This window comes from Elgaria multicarinata, chromosome 11, assembly GCF_023053635.1.
Source record: "Elgaria multicarinata webbii isolate HBS135686 ecotype San Diego chromosome 11, rElgMul1.1.pri, whole genome shotgun sequence".
In the NCBI taxonomy this organism is placed as follows: Eukaryota; Metazoa; Chordata; class Lepidosauria; order Squamata; family Anguidae; genus Elgaria; species Elgaria multicarinata.
In genome coordinates, this window is record NC_086181.1 from 45,269,166 (window position 1) to 45,295,731 (window position 26,566).

General features: G+C 53.2%; 1 protein-coding gene across 5 annotated transcripts in view; it reads right to left on the reverse strand.

The window, feature by feature from the left end:
• CHD3 (chromodomain helicase DNA binding protein 3) overlaps positions 1-26,566 on the reverse strand; it is a 67,854-nt gene that overhangs the window by 11,115 nt on the left and 30,173 nt on the right. For 2 of the 5 annotated variants that reach the window (XM_063137384.1, XM_063137386.1), the window contains exons 5-30: positions 24,802-25,076; positions 23,914-24,044; positions 22,957-23,104; positions 22,138-22,313; positions 21,034-21,267; positions 20,625-20,828; positions 19,280-19,491; positions 17,718-17,849; positions 16,857-16,956; positions 15,823-16,014; positions 14,132-14,332; positions 13,416-13,553; positions 13,185-13,306; positions 11,076-11,249; positions 10,414-10,555; positions 9,913-10,044; positions 8,343-8,460; positions 7,766-7,890; positions 5,982-6,213; positions 5,554-5,720; positions 4,892-5,069; positions 4,195-4,260; positions 3,466-3,551; positions 2,512-2,645; positions 912-1,056; positions 205-370 (exon numbers count right to left, since the gene is read on the reverse strand). In XM_063137384.1, coding sequence (XP_062993454.1) covers positions 205-370; positions 912-1,056; positions 2,512-2,645; positions 3,466-3,551; positions 4,195-4,260; positions 4,892-5,069; positions 5,554-5,720; positions 5,982-6,213; positions 7,766-7,890; positions 8,343-8,460; positions 9,913-10,044; positions 10,414-10,555; positions 11,076-11,249; positions 13,185-13,306; positions 13,416-13,553; positions 14,132-14,332; positions 15,823-16,014; positions 16,857-16,956; positions 17,718-17,849; positions 19,280-19,491; positions 20,625-20,828; positions 21,034-21,267; positions 22,138-22,313; positions 22,957-23,104; positions 23,914-24,044; positions 24,802-25,076 — 4,130 coding nt within the window. Of the gene's footprint in view, positions 1-204; positions 371-911; positions 1,057-2,511; positions 2,646-3,465; positions 3,552-4,194; positions 4,261-4,891; positions 5,070-5,553; positions 5,721-5,981; positions 6,214-7,765; positions 7,891-8,342; positions 8,461-9,912; positions 10,045-10,413; positions 10,556-11,075; positions 11,250-13,184; positions 13,307-13,415; positions 13,554-14,127; positions 14,333-15,822; positions 16,015-16,856; positions 16,957-17,717; positions 17,850-19,279; positions 19,492-20,624; positions 20,829-21,033; positions 21,268-22,137; positions 22,314-22,956; positions 23,105-23,913; positions 24,045-24,801; positions 25,077-26,566 lie in introns of all 5 variants that reach the window. The other 3 variants (XM_063137385.1, XM_063137387.1, XM_063137388.1) reach the window with 3 other exon arrangements.

The window sequence follows — 26,566 nt, forward strand, 5'->3', positions numbered from 1 at the left end:
CTGTTATGAATCTGGGGTGGTAATAGGCAGCCCCAGTTCTCAAGAGACGGGACAGGACAGAAATCCTCAAAAGAGATCATCAGTTTGGCTTGGTTCTAAAGCCCCTTGGAGGGCCTCTCTTCCCTCTGAGGGCAATGATCGGGAGTTTGCATCACCCTCACAAAGGATGCTGCCTTGGTTCTCCATTTCCCCTGGGTGCCTTACCTGGCTTGGAGGTGCAAGGAGTATTGGTGCAGCTGGGGTCTGGAGTGGTGGTAGAAGTTTTGATTGTGGGGGACGACGCCCTGGAAGACTTTTTGGAGTCGGCGCTGGGGTCAGGCATCAATTCAGGCATGCTCCAGCGGCCGTTGATATGTTCAAACTCTTGCACCTACCATGCAAGAAGACGTACACCCCTCTGTCAGCAAGCACGCAGCGGCGAGAAGGGCCGCAAAAGCAAACCCGTGCAAAGAAATATAGGGGGAAAGCCCAACCCGCGGACTCGGGTGGACTCCGTTTGGAAGAGGGGATTCCACAGCTAAGATGACGCTGGTGCTCCTAACAAGTGCATAGAAGGGAATGACATGCAAATTCACAGGGCTGCATTTCAGTTGATGCTAAAAGCATCTAAGCCAGACTTCCCCAAGCTGCTGCCTTCCAGATATGCTGGACTACAACTCCCAGCAACCCTTAGCCAGTTGTGCATTCTCAAGTTCTCCCCTCCCCATACCCTCAAGATTAGCAAATTGTGTGGTGTGTGTGTGTGTGTGTGTTTTTAAAACAACAACAAAGAATTCTACGATACTCTTCCTCCTCCTTAGAGGAAAGAAGCCATGTTCACACTCATGCTCAATAATATCAGAAGGGCACTGGATGGTCTAGTTTCTCCCGTCACCCCCTGCCCTTTCTTGCGTAGTGTTCAGACGCCATACCTTTTTCTTTACCAGAGACATGACCCCTATCCGCGTCAGGACCTGCTGCCTTGAGAGGCCCTCCCTCGGCACCCCATCGGCAAACGTCTCTGAGCCGTCAGCCCCAGGCTCGCACAGGTGTCTCATGAACAGAGAGACGTACGCCCTGAGGAAGTAGAAAACCCAATGGCTGAGTGAGGGGAATGTCACCAAAGGAAGATGAGAGCCTGGTCCATCTCCGCCAGCCTGCTCAGGGGACCGGCGCCATTCCCCTCATGAGGAACGGTTACGACATTTGGGACTTTTAGTTTAGGCCAAAAGGCGGGCGAGCGGGGAAGGTGATGGAAATGTGTAAAACTGAACACGGTATATGGAGCAAGTGGCCAAGGAGGAGTTTTTCTCCCTCCCTCACCATTCCAGAACCTAGACGGTCATCCAATGGAGCTGAACGGTGGGAGATTCAAGGAAGACCAAAGAAAGTACTTCTTCAACCATTGCATGGTTTAGAAGCCAGATTCCAGCTGGACATCAGAAAAAACTTCCTGACTGTTAGAGCAGTACGACAATGGAATCAGGGAGGTTGTGGGCTCCCCCACACTAGAGGCCTTCAAGAGGCAGCTGGACAGCCATCTGTCAGGGATGCTTTAGGGTGGATTCCTGCAATGAGCAGGGGGTTGGACTCGATGGCTTTGTAGGCCCCTTCCAACTCTACTATTCTATGCTTCTATGGTGGTGACAGCCTCCAACTTACGTGGCTTTAAAAGGGGGTTAGGCAAACGCTACTAGTTGCGATGGCTGTACGGTTCCTCCTAACCCCAAACGCCCCACATGGAACTAGGGCCTTGGCTGTGGGTCTTGCTGCTTCCCCGCGTTTGCCATCAGATTTTCTTCTCATGTCTTCACCCAGCGAGCAAAGTCGCTCTGTAGCTGTCGGCCGGCTTGGTAGAAGCCATACCTTGGGCCCCCCGAGGCACCTGGCCACAGCTTCCCTTTGCAGAGGGATTGCTCTGCGTCTGCCTGAGGGAGAGGAGGGTCACCGCTTCACCTCGCACTCCAGGAAACACAGACAAAAAGAATGCCTGGAGGGCCAGTCAGATGAGTAAGAACTGTCATCACTTGGCAAAGGAGAGTGCTGAGGGCTAACCTGCCCGCCCTATCCCAAGGGCTCAGGGTCAACAGCAACACAGACCTCCTGCGCCCAGCAAAGCCAGACTTGGCAACTGAATACCTTTAGACAGAAAAGCTCATTCCCTTGCAGTCACTTGTTTGGTATGATTTGTTCAGTGTTGCCCATGCATGGCTGAGGGCTTGGGACTGATGGGTGTTATAGGAACTTTTTTTTTCTGCCCAACCATGCATAGGATTGCATCCCAAGGCAGATTGCCCAGAAAACTGCACTTTCCTTTTAATGGAAATTCAGTTTCTTGGTGGGCTGCTTTTTGTGCTTGCATACCAGGATTATAGAAATTATACAACCCCAGTTAGAGCTGCTTTCCAGGAGGGCCCAGAACCTTTTTTATTCAGGGCCGGGCGCAGAAGCCCCCACCCCCCACCCCGCCCCGCCGGTGAGGAGGTGCGTGTTGCAGAATGTCAATCTCTCTCATACACAAGGGACGCCTACTTAAATTCTTTCTCCGTCTTGCCCCGCAAATCCCGGACCAGCCACTGGGAGGTGAAGGCGTCTTGTGGAGGCATGCCCCAGCGCATCACAGCATTCAGGAAGGCCTTGCGTTGGCGGGTGTTGAACCCCAGCACCTGAAGGGAGCGGCACAGAGGCCAGCGTCAGCATTGCATCTGCAGCTAGAACCCCCCTAACCTACTAGGGGAAACCGACTCAACTAGACACTTGCCCAGGGTGAGTCACCATTTATTTCACACAACTCACCCGGCACTCAAACTGCACAAACATAGGAACATGACCATGAACATAGCGGCAAGTTTTTTGTTTTTTTTTAGTTTAACTCTTTTGGAAACCAAAGGGCGATATATAAATCTTTCTAGAAATAATAGATAGCACTCTTCAAAGGGCCAGGATCTCTTCTCAATCATCCCAGAGTGCAGGACACGGAATAACGCACTCGAGTGACAGGAAGTCAGATTCCAGCTGCACATCAGGAAAAACTTCCTGATTGTTAGAGCAGTATGACAATGGAATCAGTTGCCTGGTGAGGTTGTGGGTTCTCCCACACTAGAGGCCTTCAAGAGGCAGCTGGACAAGCATCTGTCAGGGATGCTTTAGGGTGAATTCCTGCATTGGGCAGGGGGTTGGACTCGATGGCCTTTTAGGCCCCTTCCAACTCTACTATTCTATGATTCTATAAAAATAAACGTTGCACTGCTGCACTAGATTCTACCGCCTAAGCAAAGGTGTGGCTCCTCTTCCAATCTCTGTGCCCTGCAAATGTCTCCTTTCTCCTATGTTTTTACACTGTCTACAGAAACAGGATCCTCTCCACACCCGGTCTGCCCATGAGTACCGCTCTAGTTTCGCTCCAGATGGTTTTTAAAGGACGGGGCCCAAACCGTCCCTTCCAGCCCACCGCTTGCAAGCCAGCTGACATGGCTGCTCTCTCACCTCAATGTTCCCACCGACCCGTGCCAGGAGTGGCGGGAGAGGCTTGTCCTTCTCATTCCGAAGCTGCCGTCTGGATTGCCGGCGACCTTGGCACGTAGAGCAAGAGACAGAGGCTTACGATCAAATCCCTTCACCACTGTAGTATTACCAAGGCATGGCTAGGTGCCCAGAAAGCCTCCGCCTGGCTTGGCCAGAGATGGAGCAGGTCTCATCAAAGTCCCCCGGGCTGGACTGCCCAAGGCCACATGCGCGCATTTGGCCCAGGAAAACCAGGAAGCGGTCCCGGTCCCCTGGCTTGCTGACAGGCAGGCCTGGCCAGGATCCCAGAAAGACAAGTGCAGCAGGCGGCCGTGACAGAAAGCAATCTCCCATCACACACAGGCGGGCCGCTAGGAAAGAGCAGGTCCCGCCAGGTTTGTTAGGTGCGATACAGGGCAGCGCGGGCCAAGATTCAGGAATAAACACACACGCGCACACCGTTCACACCCTCGGCGGCATGTTTCATGCAATGCAAGCACTGTCTCTCCTCCCAGGTCAGAACACCAAGCTACACAGAGCATTCTGTCTGTTCCCGTTCTCTGCTTGGCAAGAGTGTGCACGTGCCGTGTGGAGAGAAGGAGGAGAGGCAGGAGGATCCCTCCCCAGGGAAGGTGGTTGGCCTACTCCGGGATCCTCAGGCCCCTTTAAGGCCCACACCGTGCAGGGGAGGGAGGAAGAACAAGTCCTCACCTTCCGGCCTCTCATCAAAGTCTTCGTCCTCCTCTTCAGAGCCCACTGAGTACTCGGACTGATTATCTGAAACAGTATCGTGCCAGTTTGCAAGCAGCACAAGACTGTCCGTGTTTAAAGGTTTCCCCCTCCTCCTCCTTAACCCTTTAAGGCAGCTCAGTGGAGCTACAGCCAAGACCACAGGATTTCATCACTTCTGCACAAACTGCTGAAGGGTGAAGTCACTGGAACACGGCCACCCCTGTTTCGGAAAGCTTAAAATACCTGTCCTAATGGCCAAATATACGGGCAGGTTGCCATGGCATTTTCAGCGGGGCACGAATTAGAACGGACATCAGGCCATATTTCCCTTCGCTGCACGATGGGAGAGGCATGCCTACTCCCACGTCTGACCAAAAAGACACTGCCATCGCCACGCACCTTTGGTGGAAGGGGTCTGAAGCAGACACGCAAAGCACCAGAGGTGCCTCTGCTCTCTCCCCCCCCCCCCATCACGCTGAACCCCTGCGCTGGCCTGGCCTGTCACAGCAGGCACACGTGTCGGATGGCTACTTTTAACAGGTGTGTTCTTCTTCATTGGCCCGGTTCTTGTTTTAAGAGAGCGGGGAGAGGAGCCCACGGAGTTGAGCCCAGGAGCCCAGGGGGCGCCACGCCGGCGCCCTCGTCCTCCCGCGGGGAACCCTGCCGCGGCGCTGACCTTGGTCCTCCTGGGCCGCGTCGTTGTAGTTGACCTGCTTGCGCACCCGCTTCCCTTTGCCCAGGTTGCGGGCCAGGTCCTCCTGCTGCTGCTCGTAGTGGTGCCGCAAGAGCTTCTCCCAGTAGTCGGGGTCCACGTTCTCCTCCTGCTTGATGATCTCCCGCTCAATCTCCTCAATCTGAGGCGGGAAGAGAAAGCCGGAGGCGGCGGGACTGACGCGCCGGCACTAACGCGGTCACCTGCATGCCAGCCGGGGCAGCTCCCTACAGCGGGGGCCGGGGGCCGCTTTGAGGCTCCGCTGCGGAGGAGGCTCTCGGGAGCCGCAATCCAGTGGCAGGTGGTTCCAAAGGCAACAGGGCAGGGACAAAAACCCCAGCCCACCTGCAGACTTAAAGCTCTTGCTGCCAGTCACGAAGCCCGGAGCAGAGGCATTTCGGCCTTTGAGAAGGGGGGGTGAGGGGGACTCCACAACAGCTGGGAAACCACCAGAGGGTCAGTGGTCGGGGGGAAGGGGGTGTGGCCGTCGGGGGAACCCCAGCGGACCAGAAGTTCTGCACCCTGACCTGTGACTCTCCCCCCCCCCCCGACCCCCATGCCTCCATGCTTCCTGCTGTACCAGCCGCCACCTCCTACAACCTCGCAGCCGGCCTCGTTCCACCAACCTTGTCCTCTTCCCGAACCACGTACTGCGCCACTTTGAAGGAGCTGAGGTACTCGTTCATATTCTGGACGTCCGCGTCATCGGTGGCGTCCTGGTTACGGTCCAGCAGCCGCGCGATGGCTTCGTTGTCGTAGTGGATGACGCTGCTGTCCTCCTCTTTGTTCTCGCCTGTAACAGGGCAGGGGAGAAAAAGCGAGCGTTTTATACCCTGTCATAGTTGTATCAAAGGCATATCTGCAATTCCCTTTGATGGAAAGGCTTCATCCCTCTTGGTTGGGGTTCCAATCTTGCAATTAACACACCTATTTTGTTAAGCATGAGGCTAGACTACTGTGATGAATTTTACTTGGGCCTGCCCTTGAAGATTATAAACCTTAACTTCTTCCTGGCCCCTGAAGCTGCACCCACAGCAACTACGTAACTCCTCACCTTCATTTTCATCCTTGAACAGCTCCTCCGTGCCGAACTTGAGGATATCGTCCAATTCCTGCTTGGACATGCTGCCCGACTTGGAGCCCAGGCCTGGGCGGACCACCAGGTGAGTCAGCATCATCTTCCGCTTCGCCACCTGCGTAATCCGTTCCTCCACCGAGGCCCGTGTCACGAAGCGGTAGATCATCACCTTGTTCGCTTGGCCAATGCGATGCGCTCTGCTGAAGGCCTGAGGGGTGGGGGGGAAAACAGCCCAAGCAGCTGAGAGAAGGATGAAATGGGCCAAAGGATGAAATGGGCACAATGCAAACAAAAACAGGATGGAGGGGCCTCTGGCTGTGGTCCCCAATAGAGCCATGGCTGCGGGGGCGAGAAAGGGAGAGAAGGACGGGAGAGTTCTTAAAGGCAATGAGGTTAGAAAGGGTCCAACCGGGGCCTTCCAGTGACTCCAGAGGAAACCTTGGCCGTTTTCTACCATTCTTAACTGGAGGGAAATCCCCAAAGAGCAAGAGTAGCGGTATCTAAGCCATCCCTAAACACTTTATCTAAGAAGACCCACCCATACATCCCAAATATCCGTTGCCATGGTAACTGGACTAATCCCATCCAACTATCCCAGACTGATCTAGCTAGTTTAGCCAAGAACTGCAGGCCTGGTCAGCCATTAGTTCTCTGTTAAACAGACAGAGGAATTTGTAAATCTAGCCTTGAAGGGAGTGAACAGTTTTCTGTTCACCTGTGTCTTTGTTGTTATTATTATTTTTTGCCAAGTATCCGTCTGAAACAGACAAGCAGCTAGCAGGTACAATCTGTTGTGGCCACGTGCAAAACCATAGCTGTTGCACAAGTTTGGCTATAAATCCAAAGGTTGGGGCATGTACACAGTATTCCACTAGAGACTCATCCACAGAGATACTGTTGTCAGGCTCCAGGTCGATCCACACCCAGGGATTCCTCAGCAAACCCTACTCCCACGGAAGACGTTGCACGGATGCCTCAACGGGGGTCTCAAAAACCCTCTCTCAGCCCAGCCCAAGCCCTGCCGCGGTTCCTGGCTCGCCCCATGGCTCTCCAGAGCACTGGTGGACCAGGTGGGACACGCAGAGTCACCTTCAGAGCACCCACCTGGCCACCGGAAGACCCTTTTGACCAAGATTTATTCAGGAGGAAGGGCATAGTTAGAAGCAAGGGTCTACTTGTGAGGAGCAAGAACCAGCTACAATGAAGAAGCAGGCCCAACTGCCACGGATCACTCAGGGACAGCAAGTATATAAGCCCTCAGTCTTTTCCCAGACCTTCGCTGGGGGGGGGGGGTAACAGCTCCTTGTTCCAGCTGGGGCCTAGGACAGATACTGAGCCAGTCCACAATGTGGCACGCAGTTTTACAGAGCGAAATTCTTCTCCCTCTCCCGCAATACTAGTATTGGGGTCGTCCAATGAAACTCGGTGGGTGATTCGGGGCAGACAAAAGGAAGGACTTCTTCGCCCAATGTTTAGTTAAGCTACGATTATTAGTCACAATGACTATATATATATATATGCTGCCACCAGGATGAGAGGCAGCATGACTCTGTAAGCCAGCTGCTGGGGCACATCTGCAGGGGGAGGGTTGTTGTCTTCCTACCCTGCTTGCAGACTTCCCAGAGACTTCTGGCTGGGTGCTGCATGCAAGAGGGTCCTGGGCTACGCAGGCCTCCAATCTGATCCAGCACGGATCTTCTCGTGTTCCTAGGTACAGTGTAACTTCAGGAGAGTCAGGCCTAAGAGAGCAGGGGGCCTACCTGAATGTCATTGTGCGGGTTCCAGTCCGAATCAAAGATGATCACGGTGTCTGCGGTGGCCAAGTTGATACCCAGCCCACCTGCCCGTGTGGAGAGCAGGAAGCAGAACTGCTGGGCCCCGGGAGCTGCAAAGGGAACCAAGGCCTCGGTGAGTGAATGAGAAGGCGCAGCAAAGGGCAACCAAGAGGATCAAGGGGCTGTATCAGCTGCCCTCGAAAGGAAGGTTACAACACCTGGGACGATTTACCTTAGGAGAAAGGAAAGCAAAATAGGGGCCCATGGCAGAGATGATGCCTGGTGCAGGGGAAATGGATGAGGAGGGATTTTTCTCCCTCTCCCATAATACGGTAACCCCAGTGGGGTCATTTTCCCATGAAGCTGATTTGTGTGAGGTTCAGGACAGATAAAAGGAAGGACTTCTTCACGCAGCGCAGAGCTAAGCTCTGGAATTTGCTACCGCAAGATGCTGTGATGGCCCCCAATTTGGGCAGTTTTAAAAGGGGATTAGACAAATTCTCAACAGCTGCAAAAGGACAAGTCCACTTCCTGCCACTGCCCCAACACCGTCCGCACTTACCATTAAACCGATCGATGGCCTCTTGCCGCAGGGCTCCTGTAATGCCCCCATCAATGCGTTCGTACTTGTAGCCTTCATAGTCAAGGAAATCCTCGAGAAGGTCCAGCATTTTTGTCATCTGGAAAATGAGATTAGAGATGTAAAATCTCTTGAAATGTTGAAGCCATAAAAAAAAAAAAAAACCCGAAAATGCTGGGTGGGGGAGAGGTCGGGAACAGAAAAACCGGACCGCCCCCAAAAGACCATCGGAGGACCCATCGTGGTCGGCTGAGGCTGTCGGAATGAGCGCAGCTCCTTGATAGAGACTGAAGCTGATCTTACTGGACTGCACAACGCTGCCGGGAGAATCTGAACTTTGATGGGCTACCGGCTGAACGGAGTCACCCATGGCGGCTCGAGTGGCAGACTTGGGACTCTGGGGCAATCGGACACGCTGAGTTTTCCTTTTTTGTTTTGCAGTTCTTTTAATGGCTGCCTCCCCCATGACACAGAGAGGAGTGGCGGGGGGGGGGGGGGAGAGTGGAAGAAAGCTGAAGAGGGATCATATGGGTTAATTTCGTAACAATTTTTCTAAAAAAAAGGGTTAGGAAAGTATGGGGAAAGTATTCATGGTAACTCTACCCTGGGTGGAAGGCAGGGACAAACTGGAGAAGAGGAGCCTGAGAGAGACAGGTACTGACAAAACATTGCCACATGATCCCTCGTCTGGAAATATTGCTTAGAATATTGCTTTTTAAAGGGAAATAGTAATTCATAAGAGGGTTTTCCCCCCAATTTCCACTCAAATTTCCACTATTGGGGAAATAAAAGCCTCAGGGGGGGAAAAGAGGGAAATTTGTTCATACCTCATCAAGACTGACAGTGCCTTTGCATTCACCGATGGAATTGTTCCTGTATCTTGCACAGGTTCCTCCACTCTGACTTAGAGTGAAGGCAAACATCACATCAAGGTGATGTTGCCCAAAACAGCACCCCTGTATTAGTTCTCCCCTCTCTCTATAACATTTAGGAACATTAGCCCTAAACTTGGGACCGGGATACCTGGCAGACCGCCTTCCCTTATATACACCCAGGCGACATTTACGATCTTCAGAGGAGGCCCTGCTGGTCATTCCGACACGAAGAGAATGTCGTCATGAATAACCTCGACGGCGGGGCCTTCTCTGTAGCGGCACCCACCCTCTGGAAAACCCTCCCTCGTGCGGTTTGGGAGGCGGAAAATGTAATGTCTTTCAAACGCCTCCTAAAAACATATCTTTTTGAACAAGCTGTCCCTGGACTGTAACTTATTCTGGTTTTATGTGATTTTTAAAGTTTTAATTTGGAGTGTTATATTATGGTTTAAGTTGTAAACTGCTCAGAGAGCCTAGGCTGTTGGGCAGGATAAATATGTAATAAACAACAACAACATTTACCCTGTGATGAGAAATCCGGCTGTGGGTAATCTCCATGCCCCCCCAGAGAGGAAATGCACCACAAGACGCTGCACCTCCTTCTCTCTTCGCCCCCCTCACTCCGCACAACCAGCACGAAGACAGACCGAGCCCCGTATCCTACCCCACCTCCTCACCTGGGAGAAGATGAGCACTCTGTGACCCTGCTCTTTCAGCTTCCTCAGCATCTTCTGTAACAGCATTAGTTTGCCAGAGGACTTGATGAGAGCACCTCCTTCGTAGGCACCACTTGGCAGCTTGGGGGATTCCTGTCAAGACAAAACGCAGCCGTCACCGTAAGTGCAGGTGGCCACACCTGGCTCAGTTGTATCTTACATGGTCAGGTGATTAGGGACAGGACCAGTGTGGCTCACAGGGGAAGCAGGCTGATTTGCTCACCAAAGGCCTGCCTCGTGGCTTTCTAACTGAATGTACTTTAAAAAAATAAAAAGAACAATCAAGGAGTTTCTTCTCCACAGTCCCTAGTTAAATCCTGGCCCAGACAACGCAGCAAACTGGCGTCAGTATTGTGAGCAGGGAGGACCACGTAGCTGAAGGCAACGTAACGTGGGTGCCCTCCTCCCAAGCAGAGTGAGCTGCCCTGGGCTTGGCCCAGTCCTCTGGCATTCAGGACGTACCATTGCAGCAACCGGGAAGAGGTAAGGGTGGTTACAGCATTTCTTCAGGTCCATCATGATGTTGAGTAAGGACACCTGGTTCCCACCGCCACGCGAGTTCAAAGCTTCAAAGTTGCGGGTCAAGATGTATTTATAGTATTTCCTGATTTGGAGACGGGAAGCGAATGGGAAAAGGCAGAGGAGAAAAAGCAAAACACTAGCATAAGAGAAATGCCATAACCCACCCGTCTACAGAAAGGCAGGCACTTCATGAAAGGGGTGGAAAATACAGGAGCCTCGCTATCGCATCAGTTTTGCCATGTTACATTTAGCATCCAGTGAGTTATGGGTAGTGGCTGCCTTTCGTCCTTCCCCCTGCCAGTAAACTGGAGAAAGAAGCCAAGAGTCCTGGATGCCGATAGGCTCTGATCTACCCCTCCCCCCTCACCAAGATCTTCACTTTTCCCGCATCTGATCACCCTCCTGCTCCCCTTCCTCAAGCGCTGATCCACCCCCCGCCTTCCCTATCCACTAACTCCTCACTCCCACCTGGAGACCCGTGCCACGATCCCTCCCACTCCAAGTCTAGGCCATGCATCCTCCGTGGGACGCCTGACCGAGGCCGGAAAGACTGGAGGGCGCCCCGCCATAGCGTCCCTCTTCCCCCCCAATCCTGCCCGTACTTCTGCATGGGGCTGAGCTCCACCCGGACAATGAGCTCCGTCTTGGCCGGCATGTTCTTGAAGACATCGGCCTTGAGGCGGCGCAACATATGGGGACCCAGGAGGTCATGGAGCTTTTTGATCTGGTCCTCCTTGGAAATGTCAGCAAACTCCTCCAGGAAGCCTTCCAGGTTGCTGTAGGAGGCAGACGGCAGTGTTTATGCTTACCTCTCTGGAGATACCTCACGCGGACAGAAGGCTGCGGACAACATCAACTGCAGGAACGGTATTTCAATGAGGATCTACAGCGGGGCTGGGCGCCTTGTTTGGGGCCACGGATCCCACCCCCCACCAACTTGGCATCAGCTAGAGCTGATGGGAGTTGTAGGCCAAAACATCTAGAGGGCCACAAGTCCCCCCCCCCCTTGATCTACAGGCCTGGGGAATGGGTTGGCGACCCCTTAGTGAAATCCACACGCCTCACCCTATTTCTAGCCAAATCATATCCCACCTTGAGCATTCTTAAAAGGTGAGGGTGGTGTCCCCCTTCGCCCCCCCCCCCCTATCGCTTGAGCACTGCCCAGGCCAAAAGATACTGTGCGGCCGCAGTGGCAGAACCTCAGTCTTCTCATTTTAACCCATCTTCCGTTTTAAAAACACGAGGGGAGCCATGCTAGAGCGATCCAAAGCCTTCTCTGGTTCAGCACCCTCTTCCACACAGCGGCCCCACAAGATGCCTCCGAGAAACCCACAAGCAGGACGGGAGGGGCATGCATGGGCTCTGTCCTGCTGTTGCCCCCCCCCCCCCCCGGAACTGATTTTCTTAGCTGCAAAATTGCCAAGGTAAAGTTTGAAGCCATGAATAGTTTCAGGGAGAGAGGGCAGGAGGAAGCCATTTGGACGGCTGGTGCTTCAGCTTCAGAAACTGAAGAATCCTCACACACTCTCCTGACTTTGGGGGAAGTGAGTAATATCCAGCGCTGCTCAAATTCTCTGCCAGAAATTTCCAGGATTGTTACATTTCATTTGCTAAATTGGATGATCCTGCACAGAAATGCGTATGCAAGGGGGAGCACGTGGTGCTCTGGAGTTCGTTTGCTAGTGTTAATGTAAGACACCACAAAACCAAGCCGAAAAAACTCCAACCCTGTGCAAGGGGGGGGGGGAATTGGGGGAGCTCTCTCTTTTACTTTCTCTTTCTAAGTCTTCAGGCCTGAACGTGGATGGACAAGACAGCAGAGCTTCCTCAGAGGAGGGCAAACTGTGAAAAGGTGACCTCCCAGCACCACCACCACCGCCGCAAAGCTTTGGAGCCTCTGCATGCCCTGCTTCTAATGGTGGACAGGAGCAGAAGCCTTCCTCTGAATCAAACTGAAATTCTTCAGAGCCACCATGAGCCAATTAAGTTCAATTTGGGAGTGACCAAGATGCCAGAATGCTGGCGCTGCGCAGGTGTGGCCAGCAGAGGGAGACATTCGTTCAGAGATAAACTTTCCAGAGGACACTGAAAGGCACCTCTGTCAGGTTTTCCAAATCAGTCTCTTGACAACACGCAGGCTAGAGCTGTGCTGTGATGCAGATGCCGCCCCCCCCCCCCCGCCCCAGTATGTTCCCTTCACGTTTGGGGATCAACGGTCAGACGCCCGGCCTCACGACGGCGAGAAGATCCAACTGATTATGGAGAAGGCCGTTGACATTAAGTACGACCAAGGAGACGTTGTTTGGAGAACCGCCATTTCCGGTTTCTTTCACATTCGGACAACAGCCTGTCGTGTCAATTGGCACAGCATCCTCTCCGTGAATATCTAACCGCTTAGATAGATCGGAAAGGCGTTCTGTGCTTGTGGATTATAAGATGGGGAGGACTTGGCCCCACGGAGTTCCAACTGGGTGGAAGGGGAGGTGGAAACTCCGCCCTAGTTCCAGGTTGGCGCCCCACCAGATGAGAAGGGTGCAGATGCACACAAATTTGGAAAATGCACCAGGGCGGGGGGGGGGGGGAGGAGAGAAGGACTGCAGTGGACAGGAAGCACAGTCTGGTCAAGATGTCAGTGACGGAGAGGACTGGCAGCAAGACCAAGCACCTGCACCTCTACAGCAAAGGGGAAGGAAGCGGGGGGACGGCCATACTTGAATCTCTCAGGAGTGAGGAAATTCAGCAGGTGGAACAGCTCCTCCAGATTGTTTTGCAAGGGGGTCCCAGTGAGAAGCAGCTTGTGGTCAATCTTATAACCGTTTAACACCCTGAAGAACTGAAAGCAAGAGAGGGACAGGCGTTAGGTGGTGGTGGTGGGTTGTCTCCACCCTTATTCCCATCCCAGGCAAGCAAGGCCACACCGCCCACCGACATGCTCTCCTCACCTTGGACTGGTTGTTTTTGAGCCGGTGAGCTTCATCCACGACGAGACAGGCCCACCGGATGGACGCCAAGGCAGCCTGGTCAATGGTGACCAGCTCATAGGAGGTAAGGAGGACGTGGAACTTCACCTGAGCTTCTCTCTGAGCACAACGGAGAGAGAGAGAGAGAGAGAGAGAGAAGGTGGGAAGGGTGAGGGGATGGGTGCAGTCACCATCAGCTCCGTTTTCGTGGGCATGATTGCACACGGAATCTTAAGAGGAGGTTCAAACCCCGGGATTCAAGCCCATATCCAGACTACCAGCGTTACAAGCCTGTAATGCATCTCAACTCCTTTGCTATCCTTGCTGAGGAAGAGAGGAAGGAAGAAGAGTTTGTCACCCTACTAAGGGACTCATTTCATCCTTGCCCAAGCTCGTGTCCATCACATGCAGAAGGACTGTTCCATTGCTAGAAAACAGAAGCAAACTGGCATCCTCACGTGGCGCCATTCAACATGGTCCTCTTTCTTGTGGGAAAAGCACTGAGCTCTTGTACATTTTAAGGCAAGCTGACAAGGCAGCACTGCAGGGATCTGCAGCGAAGGGGTTAACAAACTGCCGTTCACCTCAAAGGTCAGAGGGCAGCCAGAGTCTACTGACCACCGTCAACGTACGGCCGTTGGTGGGCTCCAAGGTAAAACGCTGCTGCTGTGCAGTGTGAAGAAGCCCACTCCACTTGCCTTCATTTTGAAGGCCTTCTTTCCGCCCTTAATGGCATTGTCCTCAAAGGAAAACTCGTTCTCGCGGATGATGGAGCGGCTGTCCTTGTCCCCTGTGTAGGTCACCACGTAGAAATTGGGCGCCCACATCTGAAATTCTCGCTCCCAGTTGATGATGGTGGACAGCGGGGCGCTGACCAGGAAAGGTCCCTTGGTGTGGCCCTGGGGGGAGAGAGAAGAGGGAGAGCAGGAGGGTCAGGTCTGAACTGGAAGGAACTTCCCTGCGTGCGGCTGGGGAGCCGTGAGAGGCCGTCGGCAGCCCTGACTCAGCTTGATGCAGCCGTGCTCAGACGCCTCGCTTTCGGCTCCCAGGGGCTCAGCGAGGCAGAGAGAAATCCATTCATAAAACGCTAGCTGCCAGAACGAGCGAGGTTCTCCCGTGGCTCTGCCGGGATCACTGACACGCAGCCAGCCCCAGCAGCTGTTCATACAGAAATAACAGCTGTTCACAGAAGGACCCTGTGCCTGCCGCTGATGCACACGCCTCCCACCAAACGTTCATTAAGCACCAGCGTGGCACTAGGCGGAGTACAGAACACAGACGCCGCACCGTCACTGTCCAAGCAACTTACAAACTGCATCAAACAAGGCAAGACGGGGCGGCGGGGGGCTCGACACGCTGCAAACGTTATGGCGCTACACTGGTGTTCCCTGCAATAAAACAGGGTGACGTGGGCATCGTGCGTAAGCGTGCATGCATCTGGGAAACCTGGCCCAATCGGGTTTCCCAGAGCTCTGTATGTTGGCGTTTAAAGAAGCGTGTATACATGTTTCCCACAATCCTAAGCAAGGGAGCGTCCCTAGAGCAGGGTGGCGACGCGTCCCTCTGTCCTTGTGGTGCAGGACTCCATGCAGACAGAATGTCTCATGCTTCTGTATGCGAGGAGGGAATGATCTGAGGAACATGGCCAAAGCAGGTCACCTCGGGACAAGAGCTGGCTGAGACAGGTAAGCCAAGTGGGGACTCCTGGTCCAGCTCATGCTGACAGGTGTGTGTGTGTGTGTGTGTGTGTGTGTGTGTATAGGATCCTGCCAGAGAAATTCAGCCTCAGAACTCTCTTTGAGCTTTTAAAAAGGTGGGTTTTGTTAAAGTAAGAGGAAATTGGCTACGGAACAATCTGTTAGCTTCCTTTCTGGAGAGGCACAAGAGGTCTGGAATAATTTGAAGAGAGGTCACTAAAAGCAGGGGCGGAAAACTTCTGGCCCTCCAGATGTTTGGCCTACAACTTCCATCAGCCCTAGCTAGCACAGCCAATGGCGAGGGAGTTGTAGGCCAAAAACATCTGGAGGGCCAGTGCTTGGCTCACCCCTGACTAAAGGATTCTCTTCTTGTTTCCCCTTCTGTCCTACTTCTATTCTTGTTCCACTTCATCTAGTTCCAAGACAGGAATCCAGCCTTTCCCCTCCCCACCCTCCATAATCCTAGGGATGGAAGTGTCTCATGGGGAAGAAAAATGGCCACAAGGGGAAAAGAGGGGACCAGTTTGGGAGGCCCTAATTAAAGCATCACCAGAGGATGAGGAAAGGCTGTGAAACGGCATACAGGAGGAGGATCTGCAGAAGACGGGACAAAAACTGAATTAGCCCTACAAGCCTTGCTATCGGTGGGGAAGCAAACACACCCAGCCCGAGGAGCGCTATTCCTGCCTCACCTCCCGGTAGAGCGAGTACAAAAAGACAATGGTTTGGATGGTCTTGCCGAGACCCATCTCGTCTGCCAGGATGGTGTCTGTGCTCTGGGCCCAGGAGAACCGCAGCCAGTTGAGGCCTTCCAGCTGATACATGTGCAGCGTGCCTCCCGTCGAGGTGATGAAGCGCGGCTGGCTTTCGTATTTCACTGTCGGCTGCAAGGAAGAGTTGCATCCGGAGAGATAAAAACCGAGGCGTTCTGGGACACGACAGCTCCTTCCCGCCCAAACGCATCCCCCCTCACCCCACCAGAGAGCCCCCTTTAAACTGCAAGCCCATCCACAACGCAGACCCACAGGGACATGAGGGACGCTGCCGTATACGGAGTCAGACGCTCGCTTCATGTAGTCCAGTAGTGTTGACTGGCAGCAATGGCTCTCTACGGATTCAAGTGCGAAAGCAAGGAAAGCCCCGTGGGGGAGTAAGAAATAGCCAAAGGCAAGGGTGGAACCAAGTAATCTTCAACAATAATATTAGCAAAAGTTTTATTAAAGTGCCGCGTTTCGAACGCAGTTGCGTTCCTCCTCAGGGCTTTATAACATTCGTGAAGTTGTCTGCAGAAGCTGCTAGCAGCTTCTGCAGACAACTTCACGAATGTTATAAAGCCCTGAGGAAGAACGCAACTGCGTTCGAAATGCGTAGGCACCTGGCACTTTAATAAAACTTTTGCTAATAATATTATTGTTGAAGATTACTTGGTTCCACCCTTGCCTTTGGCTATTTTTTACTCTCTAAGGATTCAGGCAGGATTCTTTCCTGGACCTACCTGGAGAAGCCGGGGACTGAACCTGTGACCTTCTGCATGCAAATCACATGACCTTCCACCGAGCTCCGGCCTCTCCAACTGAGCTATATAGCTCCCACCTCGCTCTTTGCCAGGCCCACCTCCCCTGCAGTGTGCCTAACGCTCCCCCTTCCCTGACTCAATATACTGTACTATCAAGAGTGACGGTGGCCGCAGCGCCACCCCATGGCTAGCCACCTGCCCACAGCTTACGTCATTGGTGGGAGAGTTTGGCGGATCCTCCGATGTCAGTTCCTTTTTCTTCTTCTTATACTTCCTGGGCTGGGCAGGATCTTCACCCATAATCAGCTCTCTAGAGAAGAAAGAGAAGACGACCCCCAGACATCTCACCCAAAAATCTCAGGTTGTCACACAGAGGAGGGCCAGGATCTCTTCTCGATCCTCCCAGAGTGCAGGACACGGAATAACGGGCTCAAGTTAAAGGAAGCCAGATTCCAGCTGGACATCAGGAAAAACTTCCTGACTGTTAGAGCAGTACGACAATGGAATCAGTGACCTAAGGAGGTTGTGGGCTCTCCCACACTGGAGGCCTTCAAGAGGCAGCTGGACAACCATCTGTCAGGGATGCTTTAGGGTGGATTCCTGCACTGAGCAGGGGGTTGGACTCGATGGCCTTGTAGGCCCCTTCCAACTCTGCTATTCTATAATTCTATGATTCTAGGTGCCACTGTTATTAACTTATTTATTTCAAGTATTTATACATTACGTTCCTGTCTACAAGGGCCCTCAATGTGATGTACAATTAAAAATAAATTAATGCAATAAAATCACAACATAACAAAAGCAACAAACAACACTACTTAAAACAAGGCCGCTAGCCTGGTCCAGAGTGTACTGGACCAGAGAAGAGTCCCGTCCTGCCCTGCTCCGAGCAGAAGATGGCAACTGTTGTTTTTAAACGGATACTGTTGTTTTTATGTTTTTAAATTTTGTATAATTTTTAATGTTGACTATTTTTAACTGTTGTAAACTGCCCAGAGAGCTTCGGCTGTGGGGCGGTATATAAATGTAATAAATAAATAAATACACAAATAAATAAATGCAGTTCCTTACCTATGCAGCCAATAGGCCTGTTTGGAATATTCGTAGTCGGGAATTGACATCTCATCCTCCTCCCACGTGGACTGGTCATAGGAAAGGTCACGCCATTTAACCAGGTAGTGGTAATTGCCCTTTTTGTCAATGCTGCATGCAGTAAATACATGATGCAGAGGGGGGAAAAGGAAGAGAGAACCAGAAAGAAAACAATATACACAAATGGAGGGCGCTGTCCCATACCAGTAAGCGCTGCCAGGGAGCTGGTGGGATCGGATAAATAAAGGCCACAACGATGGTTAAGCCCTACGTAGCTGTGTGTGTGGACAACAGAAAGTAAAGAAAGGGGCAGGGGAGAAGTATCTCCAAGAGTTTCTTCCAACAAAAAGGCTTCTAGAAGAATTCTCTTTAGAGCAGCCTTTCTCAACCTGGGGCGCTCCAGATGTGTTGGACTACAACTCCCAGAATGCCCCAGCCAGCTCTGCTGGCTGGGGCATTCTGGGAGATGCAGTCCAACACATCTGGAGCGCCCCAGGTTGAGAACCACTGCTTTAGAGGAACACACCTAGGAAATGCTAAGTTCAAATCTATGTTATTCTCTATAGCAGGCGGGTAGAGGGGGATGAGCGACGCCCCCTACCCGGCCCTTCATGGGCCAGATGATGGCACTGAGCATGGCCACCACACCCAAGCTGTCAGGGTGTGGCGACACTCCTGATGCTGCCCAGTCCCTGGCCCAAGCTTGTGACTCCAGCCAGTGCTTCATCCAGGGACTGGCTTTGCCCACGCCACACCCTCCCTAATGGGGGAAAGCACCACATGAGCAAAGCCACACCGGTCCAAGCAGGGGCTGGAGATCTTTCACTCATGTTGCTCCATCTGTGATGGAAGAAAGCCTGGGTCCAGACAGCACGCGGCGTGGGCATTGACTCAGCTGGCGCTGAGAGGTGTTGCTCCTTCCAGGTCCCCTGCCGCCTACACCACCACTGTTATCTCCGATACCAGATTGGAGATAACAGCAAAGATTTCTCCAGGGGGGAGGACTTGGAGGAATCCAAGGAGGCTCCGAGGGCTGGATTAGGCCAGAGGTTCCCCATCTAGACTCTACAGGCAGGAGGACTATTTCTCCTCAAAAGGAAAGCTGGTGTTCCCAGGATTCACCATGCTGCCAACTCCTGAACCCCAATCTACACGACTGGCCCCACTAGATCCCGTGGGCCAGCGCCTGCTGTACATGAAGTGTCCAACAATAAGGATGGGACTGCAAGGGACGCCTGGGACTCAAACACTCTAACAGCGCACTAACAATGGGTTTGGGCAATCTTCCCCAACTTGCGGTCCTCCAGATGCTTCGGACACCAATGCCCATCAGCCCCCACCAGCATAGCCAAAGGTCAGGAATACTGGGAAGTGTAAGCCAAAGGTCAGGAATACTGGGAGGCGTAGTCCAAAACATCTGGAGGGTACCAGACTAGGGAAGGATGAGCTACTAGGGCATCACCACCACGGTAGGAAGCAGAAGGCCAAGAAACACACACACACACACACACACACACACACACACACAGAGGCAAGCTGACCTGTGGTTTATAACGCGATGGATGTTCATCCAGTCAGGCTTGATGCCATAGCGGTAGAATTTCTCCTCCATCTCAGCATACAGAGGATCCTTGTTCTTCCTCTTCTCACTTTTGCCATCATCTTCGCCAGAGCCATAATCAAGGGGCGGGGGCTCGTCCATGTCATTCTTGCGTTGGTAATTCCTGTACATCACCAGGTGGAAGATCTCAAGCTGGGATTGGAGGGGGCCGGGGTGGGGGCAAGGGAAGAAGAGGAGTCAAGGGTGAGAGCACGCCAGCATTCCCGCTAGGAGTCCAGACCAACGGCACCTCTGGCTCTGCTGTGGCCAGTCACATACCTCAAGGCTATAGGGCACCCTTGTGACAGTGCCCATGCTCAGCATCGGGGAGTCAGAAGTAGGCAGGACACAAAAGATTGGACTCCCGGCTAGCACTGGCTACTCTGCACTGGCAAACCGATCGTCCACCTTACTCTTTCATTTTAAAAACCCATTCTTCGATATGAAACCGTTCTGTGCAGGGCCAGGCCACTGGTGCTGTTCACTTGGGCTGGCACGGGTTCACCAAGGCCTTCCCCAGTTCTCCTACTTGAGCTTACAAAGAGGCAGCCTGTGAGCGACGTCACGGTGACCAGGCTGCGATGCCTCTTCCTCCCCTTGCCTCACCATCAGTGCCATGATAGCATAAGAAGGTAAGAACAGCCCTGCTGGATCAGACCAAGTGCCCATCTAGACTGGTATTCTGTTCACGCGGTATCCAACCAGCCGTTGACCAGGAACCCGCAAGAAAGACATGAGCGCAACAGCACCCTCCCACCCATGTTCCCCAGCAACTGGTGTGTTCAGGCTTACTGCCTCTGCTATGGAGGCAGCACCTTCCCTTGCTGCTTAAGAGTGGCTGCCGGAAGGGTTTGCCCTATTAAATCTGTTGCTTGTGGCACCTGAAAGCCTAACACACTTAAAGTGGCATAAGCCTTTGTGGACTACAGTCCACTTCATCAGGTACATGAACTGCTATCTTGAGTGAAAGAGTATATAAACACATTGTCAGGGAGGGGAGGGCTGTAAACAGCACGGCCAGAAGAAAATGAAACGCAAGAAGTACAAGCAGTGACAAGCTTGTGATTGTCGCGATTCACGAAAGAGTTGCGGTAGATAACATACTAGCCCGCACACTCCACGCTCTGCCTATGTCCACACCGGTGACAACAGTCTCACAATCATTCCCGTGACCTGACCAGCTCTTGGGTCCTGTGAGGATAACTCTGAGGAGGCAAGAACTTTTCAGCTGCAGGGCTTTCAAAAAGATCAAGTCTACCTTCACCCACGCAGAGTGCAAATTGTACCTGTAATTCCTTGATCCAGGAGCAGTGCCAATAGGACAGGCCGACCCATTTGACAAAGAATTCGCGCTCCGAACGCCCCTGCAGAGATTTCGGCGGAGGGTCCTCTGGGTTGCCGTCAGGAGGAGGGGGGACAGCAACCGGTGTCGGAGGCTCCCCCCATCGCCAGTGGAGAATTTTCTGCACACGGCCCTTTAGCATGGGACACTGGGATTGGGAAAGAGAGTGGTCAGATTCCCGGGGCGCCTAGCCATTCCCTAAACCCTCTTGCCAGGGACATAGTCCTTTATGAAATCAGTGAGCCTTCCTGCCTAGTAAATGTAATCTAAGGGGGGAGGGGAGCGGTCTTCCCTCCGGCCACCCCCTTCCCCCCAAATTCTAGCACGGCACCTCTCTCTCCCAACGCCCTCACCGTGCAGCGGGGACACAACCATTCCCCGTTGGGGATCTCGGGGAGTGGCGGGTTGAGGCAATGGATGTGGTAGGAGGAGATGCAGGCGTCACAGCACAAGAGCTCGCCACCATCCTTACAGACGCGGCAGTACTCCATGTGGTCGTCCTCCTCCTCCTTCTCGCCATCGTCCAGCTCCCCTCCGAACTCCTCTTCCTCCTCCTCCTTCGGCTCCCACTGCACCCCTTCTTTTTCCTGCAGGCCAGGGACACAACCACAACCAGAGAGAGAGCTGGATTATGATACAGGGGCCATGCGGGCAGGAGCGCATGGCGGCTTAAGCAGCAGAAGCCAGAGCCTACACAGCAATGATTTCGATGGATTTCAAACATTCGGGAGTTTTGTTTTTACACAGCCTAAATTCTCAGTAAAGGCAATGGAAGTCCGTGCTGGAGTCGTAGTTTTGAAAGGGGTGTTTATCATTTAGGAGACCCAGAGTTGCTCTCAAGAATTAAATTTAGGGTTCTTCCAAAAGATCCGGACACCTGCATCCAATAATAGCAGAATCTGGCTCCTAGTGCAGCACCAGAATGGAATAAATCTCCACTTCCATTGTATTTAAGAGCTGACTCTTAGTCCTCGCGATACAGGAATATGCGAGGGTTTGATAAAAATTTGGAAACCACGAGGCATCTGAATGGACGAAACATAGTCCGTCCTCCACTAAACCCCAGCCCCTGCCCTCCTTGTCCCTATGCACACAGCACCCCCCAAGGCCCCTCTTTTTCCACCCTCCCTAACCCAAGCACTACTTGAAGAGGAACAAAAAACAAAAACTGGTTTGCCAGCCAGAACCACATGAATGAGTAAAGGCGAATTCACTTATTTTTGCATGACCTACTCCAGTTGCAGAATCTGAATTCTCACGAAATGTTGGATTTATATTTTGAAGTGAAGAATTCTGGACTCCTCAGCTGGAATGGCAGCTGGACCTACATATCACCACAGGGGGGTGGGGGGTGGGGGGGCTACAGGAGGCTTTACTTTCTTCCCTGGAAACGGGGGAGACAGGCGGGTGGGAGGTGCTCGTGTGCAGAGAACAAGGAAGAAAGGTGAGCAGCTTACACAGTGGGGGCAGCTCCACTTGCCCTCGGGGGCCTTGTCTAGCTCCGGATCCAGGCACACCAGGTGATAAGCTCTGGGACATGAGTCGCAGAGGATGATCTCCCCGCCCTGCTGACACACCTCACAGTAGTCTTGGTGGTCTGTCTCGTAGCCGTCCGCCTCTTCTTCACCAGCAACTGCCGGGCCGGGAAGCGGGGAGAAAGCAGAATGGCGTGAGGGTGCTTCTTCCCCAGCTCTGAGCCACGTACAGCCTGCTCTGTTGCCTGAGCTGGGACGGGTCGAGGTTTGGGCCTCGTCAGCCTTCCTCCCTCAGAGATTAAGGGGCGCTGAACAAACTGCATGGGTAGCTCATCCAGTGGCAGCAATTAATGGTTTATTGCAAGAAGAGGAAGAAGAGATTGGGCAGTCATGTTCCCCCTCTGGATGGATGGCGAAGTGGAAGAGTGGAAAAGGAACCCTGCTAAAGCAAAAGCTCTGGTCTCGCCACTTTCATATCCTCAAATAATCAATAGCAGTTCATGTCATAACCTCCAGTAAACAGAAGTGGGTGGAATGCACACACTTCCCCATAAACCTATGGTGGCCAGGAAATGACCCAAGGAAGTGAGAAGGGGGTATTAGCTGAAACGCTACAAAATTCCTTAGCCGTGTACAGGCAGGAAGCTTGGGGGGGGTGGAGGAATTGGCCTCTATTCCTCAGCAGCTGAGTGAGCCAGAGAGCCTTTATTCCTTGTCATTTTTAGAGGGAAGGCTAGCAAGATTCATCACCCAAGTGTGCGCGCCCACCCGCCCATGCTGCGGCCCACGGCTGAGGCACACCTTTTTTCTTCTTCCGGCCAGGCCTGCCCCGCTTGAGTTTCTTGACCCTCCCAGAACTGTCCGAGCGCACGGAGGAACTGTGGACACTGGAGTTGTCGAGGTCAGATTCCTCTTCAGGCTCTCCCACCTCGTCACTCTGAAACAAATGCTGTACATAACCGGAGCAGCCCTCCATTAGGAAAGGCCCATACAGAGGCAGAAATGAGAGGGGAATGCTGGGAGAAGAAACTGTTGCCAAGAGCGGGGGGGGGGCAGTTTGGGGATTGGCATTCAAGCCAGAATCTGCCCCAAAGAGCAAGCATGAAAAGGGAAACGGGGGCGGCCCGCCATCCAGGCCTGCCCAGTTATGGCTCAGGGGTGGGCGGGGGGTGGGGGTGGCTGAGCTCAGCATCACTTCATACAGAAAACAGGTTTCTGTGTTGTTATAAGGCAAAGGCGGGGGCAGGAAGAAATAAATGGAGATGATATTACGAAGAAGCACGCCCACAGTCATACCATGCAACCCGGAAGCCTAGCCTCATGCACTACCATGGTCCATAAGAGGAATCTCACGGCTGCAGGACTGGGCAGCCCTGACGGCTTGGCAAAGGCAAACTAGACATGTGTGCAGACGACACGGTATCTGGGCAAACCTCCAAAGCCACAGGGGTGGCAGAAGAGGGTTGCCAGTGGCCCGGCCTCTCCCCGCCTCCATGACCAGCGGAAGCACAATAAAGCCCGTGCAATAAGCAAAAGGGTGCAAATCAGCTTAATTTGTCTAGCATAAACAAGTCATGGAAATTAGCTCATTTTGACATGGAAATTATGTCTGTCTCTTTTTGGGGGGGGGGTTGCATGCAGCGCTTCTGTCCTGCCTATTTGTCTAGAAAATGCTCAGCCAGCCCCCTCTTCCTTCCGGCAAGCCCAACGTCAGCGCTCACCCCACCGCCCCCACCGCCAGAGAGAGATGGGCCTTACGGAGCTGCTCTTCTTGCGCTTGCCCCCGATCATTCCCAGCTTGATCTTCAGCGGTGCCATCTTCTTCCCCTTCATCTTCCTCTTCATCTCTGGGACGCGCGGGCTCTTGCTCCGCTTCTTGTGGCCTGGGCCTTTGGTCGAAAGACAAGGAAGAGGCCACGTGAACGTGTGACGTTTGCCCCTCGCTTGGAAGCGCTTCTGCGGAGCTCCCGAGCACCAAGCAGATGGCAGTGCTTGGCAAGAGGTCTCCGGGTTCATGCTGCCCCTACCAGGTGCTGGGAAACCGAGCGTTGCTGCTCTTCAGCTCCAGCCCACCATGCTTAACTCCTCTTAGAAAGGCTACCATGGGGAGAGACTAGGAAAGACGGAAAGTGGATACTCCTCAGCTCGTTGGGAAGTACCAACTTTGAGTCCTCTCTAGCGGAGTCTAGTGTGCTGGCGCACAGAACGTTTGGAGCCAAGGCCCCTGGGTCTGGGGTGAGCGTTCTCCTGAAGAAACAAGATGCCCTGCCCAGCAGAATCCCATGCCCGAAGCCACCATCCGGCTCTCCCTTCCTCATAGAAAACTAGAGGCCCAGCTCCCAGCCCCCCTGTCCTAAGCAAAGAGGCTACATCCTGGCTCTTGACCTCCTCAGTTTAGCCGACCCCAGGCCACTCCCTTCCCAAGGAAGCACAACCTGTGGCGTGCACGCGCACACGTGCACACACACACACACACACACACACACACACACACACACACACCCCCTCGCTCTAACCTCCTCGCTTCCAATTCTCCAGAGCTGCAGTTTCTTAACAGTGGATATAGGCCGGGCCTCTGCGGCAGCTTTGTCCAAGGCACACCCTGCACCCTCTCTCCAGGAAGGCCCGAGGACTCCCGGCGCTCACCTTTGCCTTCTTTGGTTTTGGCTTTGCGGAGTGGAAGAGGCGGAGGAGGCGGCAGCAGAGGTGGTGCTCCTTGTGGCTCAGGTGAGGCGGTCACGGCCGACACTGCAGCCGACACCTGCTCCGCTACGGCGGCGGCAGCGGCGGCGGCGGCGGCGGCCACCGCTGCTGTCGACCCTTTGAAGGGGTTGTTGGCACTGAACTCCCGCCACTTGGCTCCCATGATCGTCATCATTTTGGACATCGGAATCTTGGGGTTCTTTTTGGCAATTAGCGGCCTGGGAGTGGAGGAGGAAAGAAAATGCCAATTCCAGCCCCCTCGGTTCAACGTACAAAACCCACAGCCCTTTCGGTGCCCAGTGAAGGAGATGCCTGGCTGCCGTGGTTCTCAGCGCTATTCCTCGCCCTAAGCTGCTGCTGCTAGGCTATTACTGATTCTCCCCAGCAGGCCTGGTTCCACTCGTAGCTTTTCCTTACCCCATTCTAAGAAAGGGACAGGACCTGGAAATCCTGGCACCAGTGACTGACTTTGTATGAGGAAACAAGCACTTTTCTTAGAAGATAGGACTGGCTGACTGTACAGCGCACATACCTGGCCAACATACCTCTCCCACACTAGAGGCATTCAAGAGGCAGCTGGACAACCATCTGTCAGGGATGCTTTAAGGTGGATTCCTGCATTGAGCAGGGGGTTGGACTCGATGGCCTTGTAGGCCCCTTCCAACTCTGCTATTCTATGATTCTATGATTCTATGAATTCCCAGTACTTTGTTGCCAGAACATTATAGAACCCAGAGGCCATCAAGTCCTGCCCCACCCCCCATCCCAACCCTACACAACCCTGTTGTGATCAACTGGAGCAGACCTAAGTGGACTTGGACTTGGGATGGGACTCAGGAAAAGGTGCCAAGCTATCAGAAGTATTAACATCCCCAAATCACCTCCTAAACTCAACAGAAGAAGAGCAGAGGGCCTTGCTGGTTTTAAGATAGAAACATTCGTGTTTTTATTCCAGTGTTGTTTTCGTGGCGAACTGCCGCTAGAGAGGAATGGTTCTGAGCAGTTAGTAATAATAATAATCCTGTTATCGCATTCCCAAAGTCATCACATGAATGAATGGAACATTTCAGAACTGGCCCTGTGCATTTGGGATCCAAGGAGAATAATAATAAAAAACATCCCTCTTAAGCCTGAAAGTGATCAATGTATCACACAAGGGAGGCCAGCAGGAAGGGAGGCCAACGTGGAAGCAGGCCTGCTCCGTACAGGAAACCAAAGCACTACGCACAGATCACCCCTGCTTGCTTGCCCCTCCCCCTCGGAGGAACCCCCGTGGGCCAGCAAGGCAAGGATTACAGTGGCTCGCTCCTCTGAGCTCTTATCAGTCCCAAGGGATGACAAGAACTGCCAAACTGGAACAGGCCGACGCTCCGTTTAATCCGACAGGGGCCAACGCCGCACTGGCTGGAACAAAGCGCAGCGCTGCCGTACGGGGCCGGAGGCTGCCGCTCTCTGACCTCCCGTCCTCCTTCATCTCTCCATCCCCCCAGCCAAGAACCCTGGAGCACAAGACATCCATCATTTGCAATAATCCCCGCTGCAGATGCTGCGTCGCCTTGATCTGGCTGCCCCCAACCAGCCTCAGCACTTCATCTGCTGTCAACACGCAGCGCTAGTAACCAGCACGCTTGACGTTTGATCCAATTGGGGCTTGAGTCTACAAGGACCTCTGGGATTTTGGCTGGCAGACATTCGCAGCCTTTGTGCC